Source organism: Engystomops pustulosus, chromosome 3, assembly GCF_040894005.1.
Source record: "Engystomops pustulosus chromosome 3, aEngPut4.maternal, whole genome shotgun sequence".
NCBI classification, from domain to species: Eukaryota; Metazoa; Chordata; class Amphibia; order Anura; family Leptodactylidae; genus Engystomops; species Engystomops pustulosus.
The window spans coordinates 72,632,330-72,655,070 of record NC_092413.1 but is presented as its reverse complement, the minus strand read 5'-3'; the positions used below and the strand labels follow the sequence as shown (position 1 = coordinate 72,655,070).

The 22,741-nt window shown below is 39.0% G+C and overlaps 1 protein-coding gene across 6 annotated transcripts in view; it reads left to right on the top strand.

Moving 5' to 3' along the window:
* The window catches only part of ARID1B (AT-rich interaction domain 1B), a 310,106-nt gene that overhangs the window by 8,088 nt on the left and 279,277 nt on the right, over positions 1 to 22,741 (top strand). For all 6 annotated transcript variants that reach the window (XM_072141069.1, XM_072141068.1, XM_072141070.1 and 3 more), the window contains exon 2: positions 9,417 to 9,611. In XM_072141069.1, coding sequence (XP_071997170.1) covers positions 9,417 to 9,611 — 195 coding nt within the window. The remainder of the gene's footprint in view (positions 1 to 9,416; positions 9,612 to 22,741) is intronic.

Below are 22,741 nucleotides of genomic sequence, written 5' to 3'. Positions count from 1 at the left end.
AGGGAGGTGATGTCACCTGAGCATGGGAGAGGGAGGTGGAGATCATGTACATAATCAACATCTTGGAGTGTCGGACAGCGTTATTTTTTTTTTTCCTTTAAATAATGCTGGTACTCGTACAAGGATAGATGAATGCATTGGTGCGTGTATACTTAGAACGCCATGATGAAAGAGTTTTAATTTTTTACATACATCCTTGGCCTTTCTAACTGGGCAACCAATGATAAAATGACAAAAGGTAAGCAACCAGTATCCTGGGATCTGCTAGTAGGCCTCTAGGACCACAGGAATCAGGTCCAAAAATGGTTCATTTTGTGTAATGTAAAACTACCATATTTAAATCAACCATATTTACTTGGCATTGACTTTTGCTCCTTTGTGTGTGACTCTAGCCTCAGCCAGGTTCTGCCCCCAATATGTACTTAATGGAAAGTTATGTTGCTGCTTTGTGGAAAAGTACATAGACAAGTTGCACCAGCACTTCTGCATGTTTTTCTGGCATAATCAAGGCAATATTGTTAATATTTCAAAGGAAGGGAACCAGATCCAGCAATCTTACGACCCTTGAAATATTCTGAGATACAGCCATACTGTTAGGTTAGTGAGCTCAGGATCTTTTGCAGATAACAGATTGACATCTCATGCAAAATTACAGAAACAATGTCATTTCAGCATCTGTGTTATATACCCAATGTAATTCTCAAATGGGCCTGGCATGGGTGCCACCTTCATGATGATATAGTACCATCAGTAGAAACAGAAGCAAAAAAAAGTGGTTCATGAACATTCTTACATGATTTGTAGATCAAACCCCGCTTCTGAAACACAACAGAAAATGGCATACTTCTTTTCTCGTTACACTCGTGCTGTTAAAGGCCATAGAGTTCACATGTGGATAGGTCCATATTGAATAAAAACAGGCTGCAGCCTAGAAAATTTGTATGGAACTTTTTTGGGGCACATTTACTAAGGGCCCTGTGCCCGTTTAGTTTTTTTCTTTGTTTTTTGCAGACTTTGCACATTCTTTTGGGTGCAAACTGCTTGCACAGGTATTTAAGAAGTGCCTGCACCACATGACCATTTTGTGGTTTAACTGCACTATTCTTAACGTGACACAAATTTCTGCACTGAAGGGGGCGTTCCAGTGCTCAGTCGGACCATGTGCCACATATGCAAAGTCTGAAAAAAATGTGTTGAGCGCCCTATGTTTAAGGTGCACCAAAAAAGTGGTGCACTCTCGGGGCAGTGCAGGGAGCACCAGATTCATGGAGAACATGTGCCACTATACACAGGCAAACTGCACAAAGTGTACACCGCACTGTTTTTAGTAAATGTGCCCCTTTTGTGTATTGTGTGAGCTTATTAATACAAGGCCTAAACTCTCAGCTACAACTGTGTTTAGGCATCATAGCTTTACAAAGTAGGTAAAGGTGCAAAAACATATTTCACATGGTTTTGCATTTACATCTTATTGTTGTGACACCCCTTCTCAAAAATGATGACAGCTCGGCGATGACAGCTGACTACCTCCTGAGAATCAATCAGGCAATTAATTTCCTAAAATGAAATGCTGATTATACAAAGCTCCACTGGAGAGGCCCAGTGATTAGAATCAATTTAATAGATTGTTTCAGGTGGGACCTGATTAATAACTTTACTAAAATATGGAAGAAGCACAACTAGTCACAGATTTATGCACCTAGGGGTGAACTTGCAAGCTCTGATTTTATGATTTTCAGCAGCCATTGTCACACATTTGTGATAAGTGTATTTGTTTTTCAACAACAAGCAGTTTGCTTGGTACAGCAAAATGGTTAATTATAAAACAAAACACTTGTTTGGTCACTTTGTAACTTAGTGTCTCAAAGGTTTTATCTTTGCAGCTCAAAAATACTTGTTATAAATGGGGTCACAATTCAAAAATATCTGCCACATTAGGGTATTGCTTAGAGAGAAAAGTGTTGCAGTATATTGTATAAGCGATCAGACTCAAAGTCAGGCAAATTAACCCCTCCCAAACAAAATATATTTTCATATATCTTGCCATTAGAGAGCATTAGCCCTATCCCTACATTGTTTCTTTACGTGCCTGGAAACTTAAACAATCAGGTACTAACGTTATATGCAAATGACCTGAGGGAGGTCCAATGAATCCATTGTTATAGTCAGCTGTCCAGCTTATTTATGAGTGAGAGGTACAGCCACACCCCCCAGTGCTTGACAGTGACCCCCTCTTTAATGATGTGACACTTGTGGTGCTGGCTCCTCTTTGTGTTTCCTGGTTCTGACAGCTGTACCCCCTGCAGCCTGTGTGTTTGAGATACTCCTATACACATGACTGACAGCCTGATGATGATGACAGCCTAATGATGTGAGATATAATGGTTTAATGTCTCCTCCATGTGCTTCCTGGTGCTGGCGGCCACGCCCCTGCAGCCCCTGTGCGTATAAGATATTCCTATACATATGACTGACATCCTGTATAATGATGTGACATTCCTGGTGCTGGCTCCTCTTATGTGCTTCTTGGTTCCAGAGGCCACACCCCCTGCAGCCTGTGTGTATATGAGATACAACTGCCCCAGGATGCAGCTATGCAGCCATGTGTATGGGAGAGCATGTCAGGCACTTGTGTATAAGAGAACAGATCAGGTCAGGTACGTGTCTCTCACATTTTTTTAAAGTTATTGAGACTTAACTAAACTTTATACATTTGGTATCTCTATGATCATACTGAGCCAAAGAATAAAGGGGAAGTGTCATCTTGACCACACATTGAAATCCATAAAAATAAAGCCCATCACAATAAAAAACTGTTTTTCGTTTTTTTTTCTTATTCCACCATGTTTTTAATTTTTTCCAGCTTCTCAGTACACGTCACAGAATATTAAAGTGTGCCACTAGAAAGTACAATTTGTCCCTGTGCAGATAATAAGCCCTCATATAACTTTTCAAATGGAAAAATTTTAAAAGATACGGATTGTGGAAAGAGCGAGAGAGATTGAGAACCGTAAACACGTAAAAACTTGGTCTTCAACCTCCATTTCTGGCCATTTTATGGAGGTAAAAGACATTTCTGAACTAGCGGCTTTAAATATCAAGAGTGGTGCAGAACTTTTAATAGATGTATATTTGTAAATTACCTAATATCCTGCCCCCCCCCCCCCACACTTATACACACATTACAAAAGCATGAGGTAAAGTGGCCAAACCCTATAAAAACTGCATAGGCAAGCTGATTTCAACCTGCACAAATATTCCTGAAAAAACTTTTGTTGTAGTTATAGAATATCTGAAAGTACCTACTGCTAAAGGCTAATGTTCAGGTCCCTTACAAATAATTGTTCAGGGGTTTAAATGTGAAAAAGAAGACGTTGAGATGGCTTGATATGTTGGAATTCCCTTTTTGCTTACTGTACCCTGGTGCTATTCTGTTTTAAAGCGCTTGGATGTGGAAGTTATTGCACAAATGACATCTCAAACAGCTAATGGGTTGGATCCGAGAAGCCCAATTCCTAGGACCGACCACAACTAATGGCCTTCTATTTTTTTTTTTTTTTTGTCTTCAGTTCAGGGAAAGATCCTATAGAAATGAATGTATGGGTGGGGTTAGGTCCCATTAGGAATATAAAAGGGGAATAATAGGAGAAGAATTCTGTCATGGAAATGTACAATTTCAGATTTTAGAGATCACATACCTAAATATCATATTCTGCTTTAGGCATAGGGATGTAGCAGAGCTCATTTTGTGTTTGTCTGTTCTTGCAGAGCAGCAGCTGTTAGTCACAGGCATGACTGCAAGGTTTCACAACTTACTGCTTTGTTATCAGCAGAAAACAGGTTTGTTCAATACAAAGGCAGACGTTTTGGCGTGCGTTCAGATACACACAAAAGGCTTGTTGTACCTGCTAGCCTGTGGGACTCTGCACATGAATACCTGTTGCAGCAATGAATGTATGGCTTACGCCACTCAGCCGAAAACACAAAGCCAGTTGAACCATTTGCTTTTTGGGTCAGCTCTTCTGCTGGGTTTTGCATTTGTTTAACCAAAACTGAAGCTGATTTCAGCAACAATTATGGGGTTCACTTGCCCCCTTTTTGTCAATTGTAGATTGGAAATAATGTTTTTTTCTTGTTTGTTTTTTTTTTTTAAAGAAATTATGAATTTTATATACAGGCGACCCATAGTTACAGACGGACCCCTTTGCCCACTGTGATCTTTGGTGAAGCTCTCTGGATGCTTTACTATAGTCCCAGACTGCAATAATCAGCTGTAAGGTGTCTGTAATGAAGCATTATTGAAAATCCTTGGTCCAATTACAGCAAAAAAATTTTAAATACCAATTGTCACTGGGGCCAAAATTTTTTTTGTATGGATCTACCATTATAAAAAACACAGTTCCGACTTGCAAACAAATTCAACTTAAGAACAAACCTACGGACCCTATCTTGTATGTAACCCGGGGACTGCCTGTACAGATATTAAAACTTTAACGTAACTGCTGCACATGGGGCATCAAGCCTAGCACACAGTTTGCATTTGAACAACCATGCTATTCAAATGGCACAGAGCTGCATAGTGTGCATGTGTGTGTATACGTATATATATACACATACAACATCCCCCACCGGGGCCCAGAATACCGGAGTGGCTGACGGTTGCGGCCTAGGGCACGCTAATGTCAAGGTGCTAGGTATGGCGACCAGAGGGCTGTCCTACAGCCTGGCAGGTCTCCAGCAGGTGGTGTTGGCAAGAAATGATATGGAGGGAGAGGCTGTGGTGCTGGTTCTCCCTGGGGCAGCCCTTAAGGTCTTTAGTATGTGTCCCTGGTAGATGGATGGCGCGCCCTTGATGGTGATGGTAACTTAAGGTTCTTTATTCAACCAACGGTAACAACAAGCCAAACGATTCTGTACAAGTGCAGTACTGGAGTGATTTTGGAGCGGAACCTCAGGAGTGGTCTCACCAGCCTGGATGCAGGGGCAGGCTGGGATGTAGCTGTGTCCAATCCTGGAAGCTGCAGCTTTGTCCTGTTTATCCTATGTCACTCTATCTGTACTAGCTGAGCTGAGGCCTGTGTGCAGAGCGTGTGCTCAGAGCTGTCTCTGATAAGAGAGCTGGATTCCAAGAGAGAGAACTCCTCCCCTGACTAAGGGTTTAGTTACCTCCTAGTCAGGTGGTCTCCTCCTCCAATCACACTCCAGTTACAAAAGGTGGAACATCATTGGATAATCACATTTACATTCCCTTAACCCTTGCCTATCCAGGCAGAATCTACCGCTGCTCAATTACCTCCATATGTATTGCATAGAAAAAGGGCTTATTCGCAATTCCTCTGCCATGCTTATTGGCAGGGACGTTGCATATATATATACCGCACACTCTTTTCTAGAGGTGGGGCTCAATGTAGGATTCTCAATCCAATCTGTATCCAATCGGAAAACATGACACACATATTCTTTATTCTTATTTCTCTGTTTTTATTATATAACAAATTTTCATATGATATAGCCTTCAGCTTTAAAGTAACAAATCAATGAGAATTTTTCAAATGAAAAAGATCAAAATTACGACGTTTTGGTCATCCCGACCTTTGTCAAGTTAGGTCTGACTACAGGTTGTATGGTAGGAAGTATTGGTGAGGCTGGCAAACTTTTTGCAGTCTTTTGTTCTGGATTTTCATAGTAGTGTTACTTCAGACCAACTTTGTTATTTGTAAGGATTAGAACATTGTACTGCCAGGTACTGCTTAAGCGGGCTTTCCAGGAATTCTGGCAGACTCCGCAGAGGCTGGGGCAAGGAAAAGTAAAACAAATTGTTTTAACCTGATTCAACTCTTGGTTCCAATGTTTAGGTGGTCGGTGATTCCTCATAACTGTGTGTGACTTGGAACAATGGCACCACTGGGGCCCGCTGAGGCCAATGACTGACGACAGTGGATCCAAAGCCCCCATCAACCGTTCCAGTGGTGGACCTTGCCCATGTGGTTTTCCAGAATATCTGAAAATCACGTTATAAAGATTATCTTTCGCCACCTATTCAGTTCATCTGGCTTGGGTTTTCACATAGACTAAACTCAAGGCCAAGGGCAATGAATTATGAACATATGATCTCCACTTAAAAAGGAGCCCAACTGTCTTGCGATGTGATGTGTGAATTCCAGTCTGCCTGATCATGTCCACCTGTGATAGGTGCTGTCAGAAGTATGTAGTAGTAGCTTTTGTTATTATTTCTATTAAAACAAAAATACTCAATCATGGCTTTTTCTGTATATATACATTTTGTAGAAGTTCTAATTTACGGGAACCTGTCATTGTGATTTCACATTTTTCATCTAATGACGGGTTCCTGTTGCATTTTAACCCCTTAACGCTCTGCGCCGTAGCTCTACGGCGCAGAGGTATAAGGGATGTATGAAGAGGGCTCACGGGCTGAGTCCTCTTCATACAAAGGTGGGGGTTTTCGCATTTTGCACAAAACCCCCACCGCTAATAACCGCGGTCAGTGCTTGCACCGATCGCGGCTATTAACCATGTGATTGCCGCCGGCAAAGTCGCCGGCGGCGTTTAAAAAACGGCGGCGCGCGGGCGCCGCCATCTTTAATGCGATCGCCGCGCCCCCGAACGTCATCGGGGGGCGGCGATCGGTTGCCATGGTAGCCTCGGGTCTTCTTTTGACACGAGACTACATGGCTTCTGCAGATTCGTTACAATGAGCAAGTGGCTCATTGTAATGAATGTGCTGCAAAAATGCCATATATTGCAATACAGAAGTATTGCAGTATATGGTAGGAGCGATCTGACTATCTAGGGTTAATGTACCCTAGATGGTCTAAGATATAGTGAAAAAAAAATTAAAAAAAAGTTTAAAAAATAAAAAAAATTAATAAAATATTAAAAATTCCAAAGTCCGAAATGCGACTTTTACACCTTTTTACATAACATAAAAAATTAAATAAAAAATGATCAAAATGTCGCACAAACCTCAAAATGGTAGCAATGAAAACGTCGCCTCATTTCGCAAAAAATGACCCCTCACACATCTCCGTACACCAAAGTATGAAAAAGTTATTAGCGTCAGAAGATGGCAAAAAAAATTTTTCTTTTTTGTACACATTCATTTAATTTTTGAAAATGTATTAAAACACAATAAAACCTATATAAATTTGGTATCAACGCGATCACACCGAACCAAAGAATAAAGTAGGCGTGTTATTTGGAGCGAAGAGTGAAAGTCGTAAAAACTGAGCCCACAAGAACGTGACAGGTTTTTTTTCAATTTTTCCACATTTGGAATTTTTTTTCAGCTTCGCAGTACACGGCATGTTAAAATAAATAACATTACGGGAAAGTAAAATTTGTTACGCACAAAATAAGCCCTCACACAGGCCTGTACACGTAAAAATGAAAAAGTTATGGATTTTTGAAGTTTTGAAGGAGAGCGAGAAAGGAGCCGAAAAACCCTGCGTCCTTAAGGGGTTAAATTCTAATTCTCAGTCTGCTTTTATAATGAACTTGACTGGTTCCACTCACTTTTAAACATTGATAAAAGTATAACTGGCTACCTGCCAGCAAAGAGGATAGAGTCATGGGGGTGTCAGGCAAGGCTGGCAAGTCCCTTTTAACATCCTTGTTATCTCCACTCTGCTCTGTTTGCTCTTCCTCCCTCATCCCTCCCTCCAACAGATGTGATTTGACACAGATTGGTTTGAGGTCGCGTGAGGGGGGAGGGTGGAAGAATGGCAGAGCTCAAAGGATACCACATACATATGGCCTTCCATGGCCTTAAACTAGCCAAAAGAATGCTTAGTGTTCCTATCTGTAAGTGGATATTCATGTCCTGTGTGACATTTTGACCATAAATAAGTTGCAAAAAACTGGCTTTTTAACCGCCCAAAATGAGGATCTATCCTTAGGAAAGGTCATCAATATATATGGCCAAGAAAAGACCCCCCAATTTTACTACCTCTTAAATTTATCTTAAGGAAAATAAATATATATGGTATATGTAATATTGAATGCAGACACACTTGAGTTACTTTTTTACTGCTTTTAGTTGGAAATACAATCAAGTTTTATAACTCAGCAATATTTGATTTTCCCTAGGCTTGGCTCAAGTGTATTTGGGACTCTTAAGCTACATTATGTGTACATCTCAATCCAATTTATTTTGTAAAGCGGCCAGTCGGCTTTAAGTCCTGCGTTCAGAATAGCCATGGAGAGAATACAAAACATTCATCAAAGAGAGGAACGCAGAAAACTTTAACACAGCTTCCAAATCGCACTGACTGCCATGGCCAATAAGAGCCTTGCATTGCACAACAATCTGAGCGTATATTATGCCCGCTACAAATGTCCTTGCGTGGCATATTTTGCAAGCAATGTAACCACCTGCAGGCTTCAGAACTGGGGGTTGCTGCACACAAAAATACCAGGCAACTTTTTAAATTATATATACTTAGTGCTACACAGTAGATCTTTGAACCTGCTTTTTCATCTAAGCACATACTCCCACAGCATTTTGTAAAAGCAAAAAACAGCAATTACGGAACTGAAGGAGAGAATGTGTCTATGGAGGCTCTGCTGAGACTTTCTCCCTAAATTGTAATAATTACAAAAAAATAATGTATTCTGTCATGGGATGTTTCTTTACCCTATAGACATATATAGCTTAAGATGTACATTCAGATTGTAAAGTCATAAAGGTGCCTGAAAACTCCCATGATAAATAAAACACTTGATAAATGTGGTGCACAGCATTATTTTGGTGCAAATTATGATAGTAAAAGTATGATTGCAAAAAAATTGTGACTTTCAGGTAACATTAAGGGGCTCGGGGAACACAGCAGATGAGCACATGGGCCATGAAATGTCACAAAGGATAAAAGCAAAAGGATTGATACCAACTGTGCCACAGTTGCAAGTTAAAGACTTCCATGGCAGGCATAATGTTAAAAAAAAAGTGTAATTATACAATGCTCTGGCTTCTACCTCCAGCGTTGTACCTGACACTCGTTCACCAATACTCTTTACTGAGCTGGAAGTTTGTTGCAGTCATGGGAATCACCGCAGGAATGTAAGTGAACGGCTGGTGTTGCTAGAGCTGAGAATGGTCACTTTTTTCATCCCCCTTTAAAAGATAAGTTGGGATTTCTAATACAATGGTGCGTCGCACATGGTGTTAAAGTAAACTATCTTGTATTATAGTGCCAGGACGCCTATACAAATGCAGCAAACGGTGGACTTGCATTTATTCGACTACTACGTCTTAGGGTGGGACTGTGCGACTGGTCAAGTGCAACATTTCCTTTATACTCTAATTGATGTTTGTTTAAAATAAAAAATGTATGAATTGTTTACTACTATGAAGTCTATAAAAGGATATTCATTTATTTGTTTTTATTGTGTACAAACAGGGAAGTCCAATGGATCCAATGGTAATGAAAAGGCCTCCACTTTATGGGATGAGCAGTAGCCACTACTCACAGACGCAACAAAGCAGTCCTTATCCTGGCCAGACTTACGGACCTCAAGGCCCGCAAAGATATCCAATGGGAATACAGGGACGTACACATAGTACAATGGGAGGAATGCAGTACCCCCAGCAACAGGTTTGTGGTGATATTTATGTATTTTTCTACTTGTGGGTAAACATGTATTTCACTAGAAATGGTCAACATTAAGTCAAGTTAAACTCCTACATTCTTAATCCTGCTTTCCCCAAAATTAGACGTGTTTGGCTAGCCTATGCATATGGGAATGCTAGCAATAAAGCCCTAGCATGGAAGTTTGTGTTCTAATTTGTATATCCTGGTTTCATTGATGTCTGCCCAATTAATAGACTTGTTCAAATTATAGTCATCATATGTTTTTATATGTAAGTTTTCGCATTGCTATCAAAGAGTGTTGCATTTTTTGCTTCTGGAGGATCTTTCTGCCATTTTGTCCTGGTGACCGTTCCTCTTTTTAAACTTTGCATTGAATATCAATTAAACGACTCTATACAGGGTATGTTCACAAGCAAAATTGAACATGCAATTTTTTTTCACCAAAAACTGGTCTGTTAGGTTTTCCAACGCAGATTTAGAATTGCATACCCTATATTTTAGCAGGATATGGAGCATTTCAATAGCATTTTCCCTAGAGAAGTTTAAGGTCCCATCTATCTTAGGATTATCTTTTTTTTCTGCTATATTTGCTCCTATATTTTTTTAGCATTTGCATCACAATTGCGCCTGACATTTTTATGGTTGCGTCTGATATACCTTTAGCATACAGATGTGCAAAAATTTACAACTTTGGGGAAAAAAATAGCAAGTTTGGTACAAATAAACTCCACTCCAGGGCAGGCACATGAAAAAGTTTACAAAGGATTGCAGAAGAATTTGAGACTTTTCCTTGACCAAAAAGTTACAAAAACCTACACACTCAGCTGCCTAATATATCACCCTTTAAGACTAATCAAACAAGTCCAAAACCCAGACAAATAAAACAAAAAAAAGACAATGTTCCGACTAAAGACAAATGAACCCCTAAGACCGTTAAAGGGATTTTCTCAAATCTCAATCCCCTATTGATGTTTACACAATAACAATCATTTTAACCCCTTACTTTACAACTTTGTCCAGTTTTATTGCTGCATTAGCGCCTATCACTCCCTAGGCTGGTCAGTGTAAAATTCAGGGTGTGGGTGAGGATTCTCTAAGCAGTCACTTCATGATCCCTGTAACTGTGAGCTGACAGTGGGGTTAGATTATCAGAGTACAGGTTTATATACACTTTCTTTTATATTTTCGACATATTGCTAGTATCTGACACATAGAAAGAGAAATGAGACAGATCAGAGATGAGATGCCAATTAGACACTGTCAACTCTGCTTCATATGTGTTCTCACGGATATGTGCCTGCTTCCACTTTCCCCTGGATAATGTATCTGCCTGTAGCTTGCAGCTTCTCTCTCCTCACAATGTGCTGTTTGCTGGCAGGAAGTGAGTGTCTGTGAGCTTGTTCTGGACTACAGGGGAGGGAGCTAGAGGAGGGACTGAAATCTCAACTACACAGCCTCACACAGAAATCCAAGAGGCTTCCCCCACCCTAAAGTCAGAAGTTAGAGGGTAATGTCTATGGGCAACTGAAATTGTGTACACCAGGACTGATAGAGACGGGTTGGAATTATTTCTGTGAAATGCTGCATTTTTGTTAATAACGGCGAATTAGATAATGTGTTATTTTGTTATCCTGAGTACATTTTAGGCCGCACCTACTTTCCTGTGAAAACATGTAGCTATTAATAAACACTTCTAAATGCTTCTCAATGTATATGAGCTTTGTTTGTTTTTGGTTATTTGAACAAAGCTATATATTCAAGCAGGTATGCCTCAGTTTTGTGTTTCTAGTTTGGTGGGTACAACTAACTTTTGCCCTGTATATGTATGGCTGTATAAGTATTGCCATACACAGTAAAAAAAAGTTCCTATTGTTCTATTGCGTACTACCCATGTAACTTTGTGTCTTGATGGCTACAGTTTGTAATCCTATCCTTCTCTCACGCTGCTATAGTATCTGTCTGCTACATTTAGAGGCCCCTGCGCATGATGAATTCTAGCAAATTTTCTGTGAAGTTTAGTTTCCCCAATATCTGTAGTGTATAACAAATACTTAACTTTAATATCTCTATATATAGATGTTTAACATATACACAGTGTAAGGTTTTTCTGTGTTGCAACAGACTTGGTAACCACATTTTAAAATTTGTTGCATGTCTGTTGTTTTCTGCTAAGAATTTGCAGCAAATTTTAAATCCACAATGACTTCTCATGTACTAAATTATTTCATGTAAACTGGTTGTGGAATGCAGATCAAAATCACAGAACAATGTATGATCACTTGATTTTTTTCAGAAATAAGGTAATCTCCATTGAAAAACATTTGATTTTGATTTTAACAAGGGGTACTAATGCTAATAGATCAACAGTATTTAAAAAAAATGACCAAAGTATATATGTGACTGTTGTGGGTTTGTAGGACATTTGTAGGTTTTGTATTGGGTTTACATCCGTATTCTGGGTTGGCCATTTCATTGTTTCAATGTTTTCTTTTTCATGGAACTGCTTTACCCATTTAGCTATATGACAGGGGCAGTGTCCTGCATTAAAATTGTTGGCTAATTCTTCTGTTGTTGAAGGTTCTGATACACATTTGCATTTACGCTGCCGTTTAGCTGTATGAGAGGTCCAACTTCTTCTGCAGAAAACCTTCTCCAAAACATGACCCTTCCACCACCTTTACTGACCTCTTTCCTCAGTTTGTCATCGAACATAATGTTTGCCATCAGATCCAGATAAATTAAATTTGCTTTCAACACTAAAATGATCTGTGGACCGCTTCTCCTCTGTCCATACAACATGCTTCTCAGGAAAGGTGTAGTAACCTTTTGATTCTTTCTGCTAATGAGAGGCTTGGGCACTGCAAAGTAGGCTTTCAGGCCAAATGCTCTTAAATGTGGAGGCATTGTATGATTAGACTGACCCTTATTCTGATCAGTGCTGAACAGGGCAAGCAATTCCAGCTGCAGTGTTGAAATTATTACCCATGGAGATTCTCTGCATTATCCTATCCTGACTTACATTTTTCTTTCAAGGGAAACCTGTCTTCTTGGGGGACTTAAATGAGTTTGTAATGTTATAAAGATGCAATATTGTAGAAATCACTGACTTGGAACAACCAACCTCTCATGATATGGCTGATGGGTTAAAGGCAAAAAGCCTCCTTTGGCCTTCATCTGGACAACCTGCTTCTGTACGGTTTCAATCATTTTGGAACACCACACCATTTTTGCAAAGCCAGTGCAAACTGGAAAGTAAGGCTGGGTATATAGCTTGAGGCTCAGCCCCATTTTTTGTATTCTGACATGCGTTGCTTTATATGGTTATAACTTTTGAACACTTTTACTCATCAATGCGATCGTTGTTTAATGTTAGTGGTAAATTTTGGCTGATAAGTATTGCTTTTTTTAATAAATTTTTAAAAATTATGAATTTTTAAAAAAAAATTAGCTATTTCGAAATTGTTGTTTTCAGACTGATGGTTTTACCACCTAAATTAGTTGCTGAATAAAATTTCCCATATATTTGGTGTGCATTTTCATAATTTTTGAAATGTCTTGATAATTTATTTTGCTGTCACACGGCTATTTTTAAGGAGATTTCAGAATTGACTTTTTGGGGCGATCATTACCTTTTTTTATTGACATTTGCAATATATAATATTAGAAACCCCCTATATATCAAACCATTCTCAAATCTACACCCTTGTAATCTTCATAGAAATTACATCAAAATGGAGGTGAAATTTAGAATGGTCCAATGGAACATCAATGCTGGTGTTGGTGTTCACCATATACCCTAATTAACATGTTAAATTATTCAACTGTTCAGTATGATTACTGCAATGCCAAATTTCTATATTTTTGCTTACCTTTTACCAATTTTGTAAAATAAAACTTCATGTGTAGAAAAAAAAATATATAATTTTTGCATTAACATTTTTCAAGTAGCATAGCTCTTTTAATTTTTCGTCTATGTAGCTATATTGCTTGTTTTTTTCGGGACATGTTGTGCTTTGCAACAGTACCGTTCAATTGCTTGTTCATTATAGTACCCTACAATGCTGATGTTAGGCTGATGCATAGGCTGACATTCTGCCTTACAGGCATTTACTACGGGTATGAGCAATAGCAACAACCAGCACCCCCCAAAAATGTTGTGGGGGGCACCGATCAAGCAGGGAATCTTGCTGAAGCCATTTAAATGCAGTGTTCGGGCTGACCACAAAATTTAGAAGGTTAACACCTGTGATCTGTCCGCGGGTGTTACATGGAGATGTCAGCATTAGATTACCGCTGACACCCCTTGATTCCTGATGCCGGTTCAGTTACATTGCAGAGCTGAACCGTCATCAATGCCATAGCAGCGCCATACTAGTACAGTGAGGAGCGCTAAGGGGTTAAGTGGGGTTTGTCAGATACCGTATTCTGAAAGTTCTGTGTTTTACATTGCATACAATGTATGAAAATAGGGCATTTTTTTGTATGGGGTTTTTGGTATTAATTAACTTTCTGGACTCCAAACCAAGTGTGTCCTGGAGATTAATGCCTTTATTTTGTTCAAAACAATACTTCTATGAGTAGTTGCTATATGTCCAAGAAATTGTGAGTAATGGCATGCAGCTTGTGTGTCTGACACCTATGGTTTTCAAGGTTTATAATTTGAAGATTTATTTGCCAATGTGTGTCTGTAGAGAAAAGACTTCAAATTCAAGCTATTAGAAACATAAGTTTTTATTTTATTTACTCGGTATAGAGTACCGGCCCCTGAATTGCACAGTCAATGAAATTATTTTAAGATTGTTATTAGACATGTCTTAGAAAGATGAGTAAGGTCTTATACGTTACTATTAGTGCAGATTACATGGGATGTAAGTTGAAGAAAATTGTCCACAGGATCTTCTTTACTGAATAATTCTTTGAATATGGTTCGACAAGGTTGACAACTTGTGTTTCAATTTTGTTGTTTTCAATACCTAATATTTTGATCACTTTTTTTGAATGGCTGCTGATTCAGATGTAGCCATGTGCTGGAAAAACATGTAAACTTAGAAATTTGTTTTAAGCCATAGGTTTTATTAGTTTGTAATTAAAATATTTCTACTGTAATTCCATATTTTAGCAGAAAAAAAGACTTCAAATCTGTGATGTATATACATTTTTTAAAAATGTATGCATAATTTTTATAGATACCACTATCATCGACCTATACAATTAAAATGTTATTTATCCCATATTGAGAATGCTTAACCCCTTAAGGATGCAGGGTTTTTCCACTCATTTCTCGCTCTCCACCTTCCATAACTTTTTCATTTTCCTGTGTACAGAGCTGTGTGAGGGCTTATTTTGTGCGTAACAAATTTTACTTTCCCAAGATGTTATTTATTATTCCATGCCGTGTACTGGGAAGCAGGAAAAAATGGAAAAAAAAGGCATGTGCGTCACGTTCTTGTGGGCTCAGTTTTTACGACTTTCACTCTGCACTCCAAATAACACCTCTACTTTATTCTTTGGTTCGGTACAATCGCGGTGATAAATTTTTTTATGTCATGTGCAAGCACCAACCACGGGTGATAGCGATAGGTCTTTGCTGCAATATGCAGCAAAGTCCATCTCTGTATGAAGGGGGCTCAGCCCGTGAGCCCTCTTTATACACCCTTCATAGCTCTGCGGCGGATATATCCATCGCAGAGCATGAGTGGGTTAACAAATCAACTTGGAATAGTTTTTTGTCTGGTCCGAAACCTGGACCAGAACCCAACCAATATAGAATGGTGGAAAAAATGTCTATTTTTTTCATGTTTTTGGTCCATTCCTTATAAATACCAATCTGAAAATACTGACCGCATTGTCAGAGGAATAAGACCGTAAAGCAGTTATGGTCAAAATGATCCACTACTTACGGGATATAGGATATCTATATGATTGGGGTCCAACTCCTTCAATGTAATTTGTTTGATCCCAGTTGCCATCTCTTCTCAGTCTGACTTCCCATTTCCTGTCTATGGTAGACCTTTTGAGAACTACTGGATTCAAAATTGCTGCATCTATCAAATCCTCCCTCCTCGTTTCTCTTGATAAATCCCATGCAAAGAGTGTTGCCACTGATTACTCATCTACTCTGATTTTCATGGTCTGTATATGTTATCGGTGAGTGCTGTGTTCTATGAGTATATCCAGTTTTTGGATGAAGTTGCAACTTCAACAATACATCACTCACACTGCTTCTCGTGATTTGGGGGGAGTTTTCACTGTACGGTAACATTTTCCTGATATTTAAGACTACACATAGTAGTGTTATGTGTGTTAAACTGTATTGCAGCATTACTTGCAAAAATTGCAGCATTTGCAGTTATTTTGCCGCTTATTGTAAAATACTAAGATGTCACTCTGAATAATTTTTCCTATAAAAACCATGTTTGGCTGTTTCCTATCATATTGGTGTAGAATACAACATGTTGAGTAGATGAGTGTTGAGATTTTCCCTTCATTCTCTAATTGCCGTATAATTGATAATTATCCATAAGCAGGCAGTGACCTGGCACAGTGATTGGCTACTGGCCCTTATTCCTTTTTACATAGTGCTAATATAATTGGCTAGGCCACACTACAGTTATGATTGGTAAAATTCTTCAGGGAAAACATGAATGGATAATTATTACAGTGATTTCCTTTAATAGACATGGACACTGCCATGATTTTATATTGGACTTTCTCCATGGCTCTTAGTGCTAAATTTGTTTGTCTGTTTATTTTCTTTCCAGGTTCAAAAATATAAAATTGAAATGAGAAAAAATGCCATATTATTGCAAGCAAATGTCCTAGTGGTACAATGTAGCTTAATTGTAGAATGATATGTTCATTTACTCCTATCCAAAAATGTATGTATAGTAAACAAAAATCAATCTTTTGAGGCATATAATTAACGGAAAAAAAATATTGCAAAAATAGAGCAGTAAAAAGCTAGATTCTGAGCCAGGTTAAAGTACCTACAAATATATTCACCATAAGGTTCTGTTGTGTCCGCTTGTTAATTTAATTGTATTACCTTAAAGGCAGTATGGTTTCCACATTTTCCCAGATAACCATTATTGAATAAGCGTATTTAAATCCTTTAGACCCTTAAGAAACAACTATGTAAATACGATCTCCTAATTCAAACCTGGTAAATGCTAGTGGTCTGTAGGAAAGGTTTTTGGCTTCGATCCTGCATAGTATAACTTCATCCTGGAAAGAGGATATTTTGGACTTCGTGGGTAACTTTTCAACTTTGAGATGTTGGATTTAAGCCAAAGAAAGTAATTTACTCTTAACTTGACAGGTTATGTACACAAACTGCAAAGGGGTATTTTATTAAGGTCAGACTACACTCTAAAGGTCTTTTTTAAAAGTAGAGGTTGCCAACATCTTCCCCATTTCATGATATGCATTTGATAATTTCCTGTTTAGAAGAGGGTCTATTATTTTTGAATGACATGCTAAACATTATTGGAGATTAATTTAATTTTACAGCCTTACTTACTAGTGGGATAATTAATATTTCTTTGGATATATGTAATTTTCATTCGCGATGTCTCTTTCAAATCCCTGACGTTTGCACAGTGTTAAACTATCATACCTGAATTTGCTAAGTTACCAAAACTACTGGGGATGGGTATCACTAGGGGATTACTGTATTGGCCTTGATTATTGAATTCTCATAGTGAGAAAATGATGAGTATTACATGCAAGTTCCAGATTCATATACTTGTGGTGTTTTTCCTGTCTGTATATTCCTTATGGCCAATTAGTAGCAAAACTCCAGGTAAATCACAGAAAATGCATAATTGCTCCTAAATTGGGATATAATTTAGTCACCTGTAGGGTGATTTGGTTCAATAACAACTATTGTGATCTAGTGAATGATCCCCTCAGTGTGCAGTTAAGATGTTTTTGTTTTTCTGACAAACTCTATAAGTAAATCTCTCGACCTTCAGCCCGATAGTTTATTTGCCAATGGAGTCATTTGATACAGTATCCTAACAGTCTGGTTATGCCCAGTAGGGAGCACTTTATCCTATGTATTATTGCTGCTGCTGTTTTTATTATTATTGTTGCTATTACTGCCTCCTTTCATTATTCCTAAGTGTTGCTTCATGGTATCTTTCATTAACTTGCTGAATGGATAGACTCTCTTAAAGGCTGAAATGCTGTGTTGTGCAGAAGCTTACACCTGAACAAAAACATGCTGTTAGGTTGTTTAGATTGTGAGCCCCATTGGGGACAGGGACCGATTTGACATGCTTTGTGCAGCGCTGCATAATCTGTGTGCACTAAATAAATAAAGGAATTATTATTATTATTATAGTAACTTTGCCATGCAATTGTTTCTCTTTCTTTGGTTATAACAACATTTATGCTCACCCTTTTGCTCTTCCCAGCAGCTTTGAGCCATTGTAACCCTGAAAAAAGTGCATACTTAAAGTGTAAAAACTTTAGCTTACTGGGCTAATTAGAGTAAGTTAGAGAATTGCTTATTTTTGCTATATGCAGGTGTTTAGCCTGGGGGGCAAGTTAAAACCTCTGCCAGCTGCTAATCTCCATTTGCCATGCTTTCTGGTAACCATGGGAAAGCAAACGGCTAGAGACAACAGGAGGCTTGTTGGGAGCATCAGTAGTGGAGAAAAAAAATAGGACCTTGAGTGATGTCACAAGCATGTGACTCCTCACATACTTTAGGTGAACCAATTACAAACATGCTGTCCTGCATCATTTGAAAGTCTTTAGTGTCCTGGCAAAGACCTTTTAGTGATGCCACAAGCATGTCACATGCTTCAGATCAGCCAATTACAAACATTCTGTCCTGTTCTGAGTTCGGTGCCATGAGCTGATGTCACAACCTGGAAGTGCCCATCCACTCAACGAATAGCTGACTCCAATTTAATAAGAAATAATGTTAAATATACCAAATTATCTTGTTGGAATTATTGTCAAAGGCTCCACTTTCTTAACTCCAGTCACAATAGTCTCAGCTATTAGCTCTCTGCACCATCCTGTTATTCAAATATATTTGTATTCTTTCCAGACACAGAGTTGAAGTCCCAACATGGACATCAGGGGGTGGAGTCCTCACCTGACAGGGGGTGGAGCTTAAAGGCTGCTTTCACCAACACACCAGCATTTTATAGAACATGCTGATTAATGCTGATAAAACACGTCATAACAACTTTTCTTAAATGAGCTGTCCACTCAGAACAAATTTCCATAGATTAAGTTGGCAGTGAATTATTAAAGTTAAAATTGATACTTTACCTATCCTATGTATGAGCCTTTGTTTTTATAGTTTCAAGACTTTATTTCACCAAGATTGGAAATATGAAATAAATTCTGACTTATGATCTGCTGTACTGAATTTAACCCTTTCACGACCCGTGACATAATAGGACGTCACGGGTCAGCCACAGGTAAATGGAGAGGGCTCACGGGCTGCGCCCTCTCCATAGTAGTTAAGTCTTTGCTGCATATTGCTGTTAACCCGCACATTGCCGCCGGCAAAGCTGCCCGCGGCTTCAAAAATATGGTGCCGCATGGGTGCTGCCATCTTGCTGAGGATTGTCAGTCCCTGTGATGTCATCAGGGAGCGTCGATCCATCAACATTGCCATTTTGAAAAGTATAAAAAAAAAATCAATAAAAAGTGATCAAAAGGTTGTACTGTCCTAAAAATGGTAGCATTGAAAACTTCATCAGAAGTTGCAAAAAATGACACAGCCCACAGCTCTATACACCGAAGTATTAAAAAGTTATTAGCACGAGAGGATAGCAAAATAAAAAAAAGTTTTCATTTTTGTAAATGTATGAAAACATTATAAAATTTATACAAATTTGGTATGCCAGTGATCACACCGACCCAAAGAATAAGGTTGACCTGTCATTTGGGGTGCACAGTGAAAGCTGTAAATTCCAAGCCCACCAGAAAACGGTGCAAATGCGGTTTCTTTCACCATTTTCACTGCATTTTGAATTTTTTTCCTGCTTCCCAATACACGGCATGGAATAATAAATAGCATCACTATGAAGTGCAATTTGTTACACAGAAAACAAGCCATCATACAGCTCTGTACGTGTAAAAATAAAAAAGTTATAGATTTTTGATTGTGGGGAGTGAAAAATGAAAATGAAAAAATGCCTTTCCTCTCTATCTTTGCCATCAGAGAGTGTATAAGGCAGGAGCTACTAATTTGCTATTTAAGCTAAAGAGCCATTTACAAAGTAAAACTTTGATATGTGGAAGTATGTAGATCTGAGCTGACCCCTCTTCATACGTGTTGGGTGTTTGTTGCATAATGCACTAAACATCCATGATTTGTTGGTGCCAACTGTTCTGCAGGCAAAGCCTCCACCATATTAGTTCAGGTTGTCGCCCTAAGAGGTGTGGGGGGGGGGGGGGGAGCAGGAATCTGTTGCTTTCTGAAACTCCCAGATCTGATACAGTCTGTATTACGGTTGTATTGCATGGTAAGGTATGAATGATTATACCGCCTAGGGTTCCAATGGGCCTAAGAAAAAAAATTTAAAACAAAAGTTCAAATAACTCCGCTTTCCCTAGAACTGAAATTAAAGAAAACATAAGAAATCCAGCAGAGTGTACCATAAGTAAAACGTAACTTTTAATAATAACTGATAAAATAAGTTCACAGTGAACCACAATAGTATGCACATCTAGTCAGCAAAAACACATCAGAAAGGGAGCTCGTTCAGACCCCCAATAAGTCTCGTCTGACACGGTCCCCATTAATACCTCACTGTGTCTTAGTGCATTCCTGTATAACATATGACACGGTGCATCATCTCGAAACCACGGACCAACATTAATCCGGACAGTAAGGAATAATAGGGTGGATCTCACCAGTCTTCGATGCGCCGTCTCCTGGTCGAGCGGTACTGGTCCGGAGGTACAGGACCTATTAAGCCCTACAATCGCTTTGTATCCTGACCTCGCAATATTGCTCCCGCCCTGACAAGGACAGTCCCAGTACTGTCCCTTTCAGACCCTGTTAGTCCCTAATATGTAATCCCTATGCGTTTCGTACATCGTGTGACATACTCATCAGGGGAATAAAGTAATGTAGTGGACTATGCAGTCTTGATGTTAAGTATGGCTGCAAAAGCTCCACATCAAAGGGTTAAAATGAATAAAAACATGCAGTGGCCCATATAATACAAGTTATACTAGTATGGTGGCTAGATGTAGTGGCATGGGCTCATGCACATCTAGCCACCATACTAGTATAGTAGTGCTTAATAGGTCCTGTACCTCCGGACCAGGAGATGGCGCATCGAAGACTGGTGAGATCCACCCTATTATTCCTTACTGTCAGGATTAATGTTGGTCCGTGGTTTTGAGATGATGCACCATGTCATATGCTATACAGGAATGCACGGTGAGGTATTACTAGGGACAGTGTCAGACGAGACTTATTGGAGGTCTGAACGAGCTCCCTTTCTGATGTATTTTTGCTGACTAGATGGTTGATGTGCATACTATTGTGGTTCACTGTGAACTTATTTTATCAGTAATTATTAAAAGTTACGTTTTACTTCTGGTATGGTACTGGTACATTCTGCTGGATTTCTTACTGATTTATATTTGTATTTTTCTTGACTTGAAAAGTGAGTTGGCCAACTAGGCAACCTTTTTCTGTCTTGTTCGGATTTAAAGAAAACATAAGCTTAATATGAAACCGCACCTTCTTTTCCGCCAAATGCGGCCGGGTCTTCTTCAATTTTTTTTGTCAAAGTGGTCCAATAACTCACTCTAGTATCGTCCAGTGATCATTCTTCCTTTTTCTAAAAAAATCCATGAGGATCCCAAAAATCGACGCCGTGACCCTTCCGGCTGATGGGACCGTCTTCGCCTTCTTTGGAGCAGATTCACCAGGAGAAATCCATTGTTTTGATTGTTGCTTAGTTTCTGGAGTGTAATGATTGATCGAGGTTTTATCAACAGTACAACTCAATGCAAAAACTCCTTCGGATCTTGCTTAAATTGTTCTAAACACTGCTTTGAAGTTAACAGCTGCTTCCGCTTGTTGTCCACCATGAGCAATCGCGGCACCCATCGGGCCGACAATTTTTTCATTGCCATCTTATCACCAACTTATCATGTAAAATATTAATTGTCGTTCCGGTCGACACACCTACTTCCCGCACTTTCGTTCGTCGATCAGCGAGTATCATGTCATGGGCTTTTTGAATGATTTCCTCGGTAGCCATGTCTGCCGGGCGTTCTGGTCGCTCCTCATCAAAAACGGATGTTCGTTTACGTTTAAATTCTTTGAACCAATATCTTACTGTGGCCATAGATGGCAGAGTGTCTCCATAAACAGCATCCAACTTTGCTTTTATCTTTGCGAAAATCATGAAACACGTCTTACTCAAATGGCTGCCAAATCCAAACTAACCTTTCAATCAGTCTGCAATTTGTTTTTCTGTCGTTTGATAGATGGCAGCACACAATGATAACACCAACTTCCCTCTGTTGTCAAACATGGGTACTTATTGAACCGCCCTTGTATGCTACATTGCATGGAATATTAAATGGTAACACTAGGTAGTATTTGTAAATCAGTAAGCCCTCATATGTCTCTGTCAACTGAAAAAAAAAAAGTAATGGCTTTTAGAACCACAAATTGGAAAGCGGCAACAGGGGGTTAACATATATGTTTACGTTGGTTTACAGTTTGGTTTCCAACAATCCTCATATACCCATAGTTAACTCAATATTTGATTACTATTAAAGTAGCTAAAGACGTCTTTGTGATCTGAACATTAAAAGGAGCTCCATGTGCATGTTTTGTCAGCTGGAAGAGGCATTCAGAGATTGATAATATGCGACGCTCCCTCTTTATTTATGAAGTTGCTGGCCAAAATGAGAATTGTGCAGATTAGAAATAACAACTGTACATGGCAAGGATTTGCTCCAGTGATGCCTGTGTTTGATTTTGTATTAATCTATTAGTTGTCCTTCCAAGAATGGCCTAAGCACGCTTGAAAAGCACCATCTGCTTCTTGACGTTTTTATAGTACAGCTCACAGCTGAGGTAGAAAACTGTCACATTTAATAATTTCATCAAAGGTAGTTAACATTCTACATCA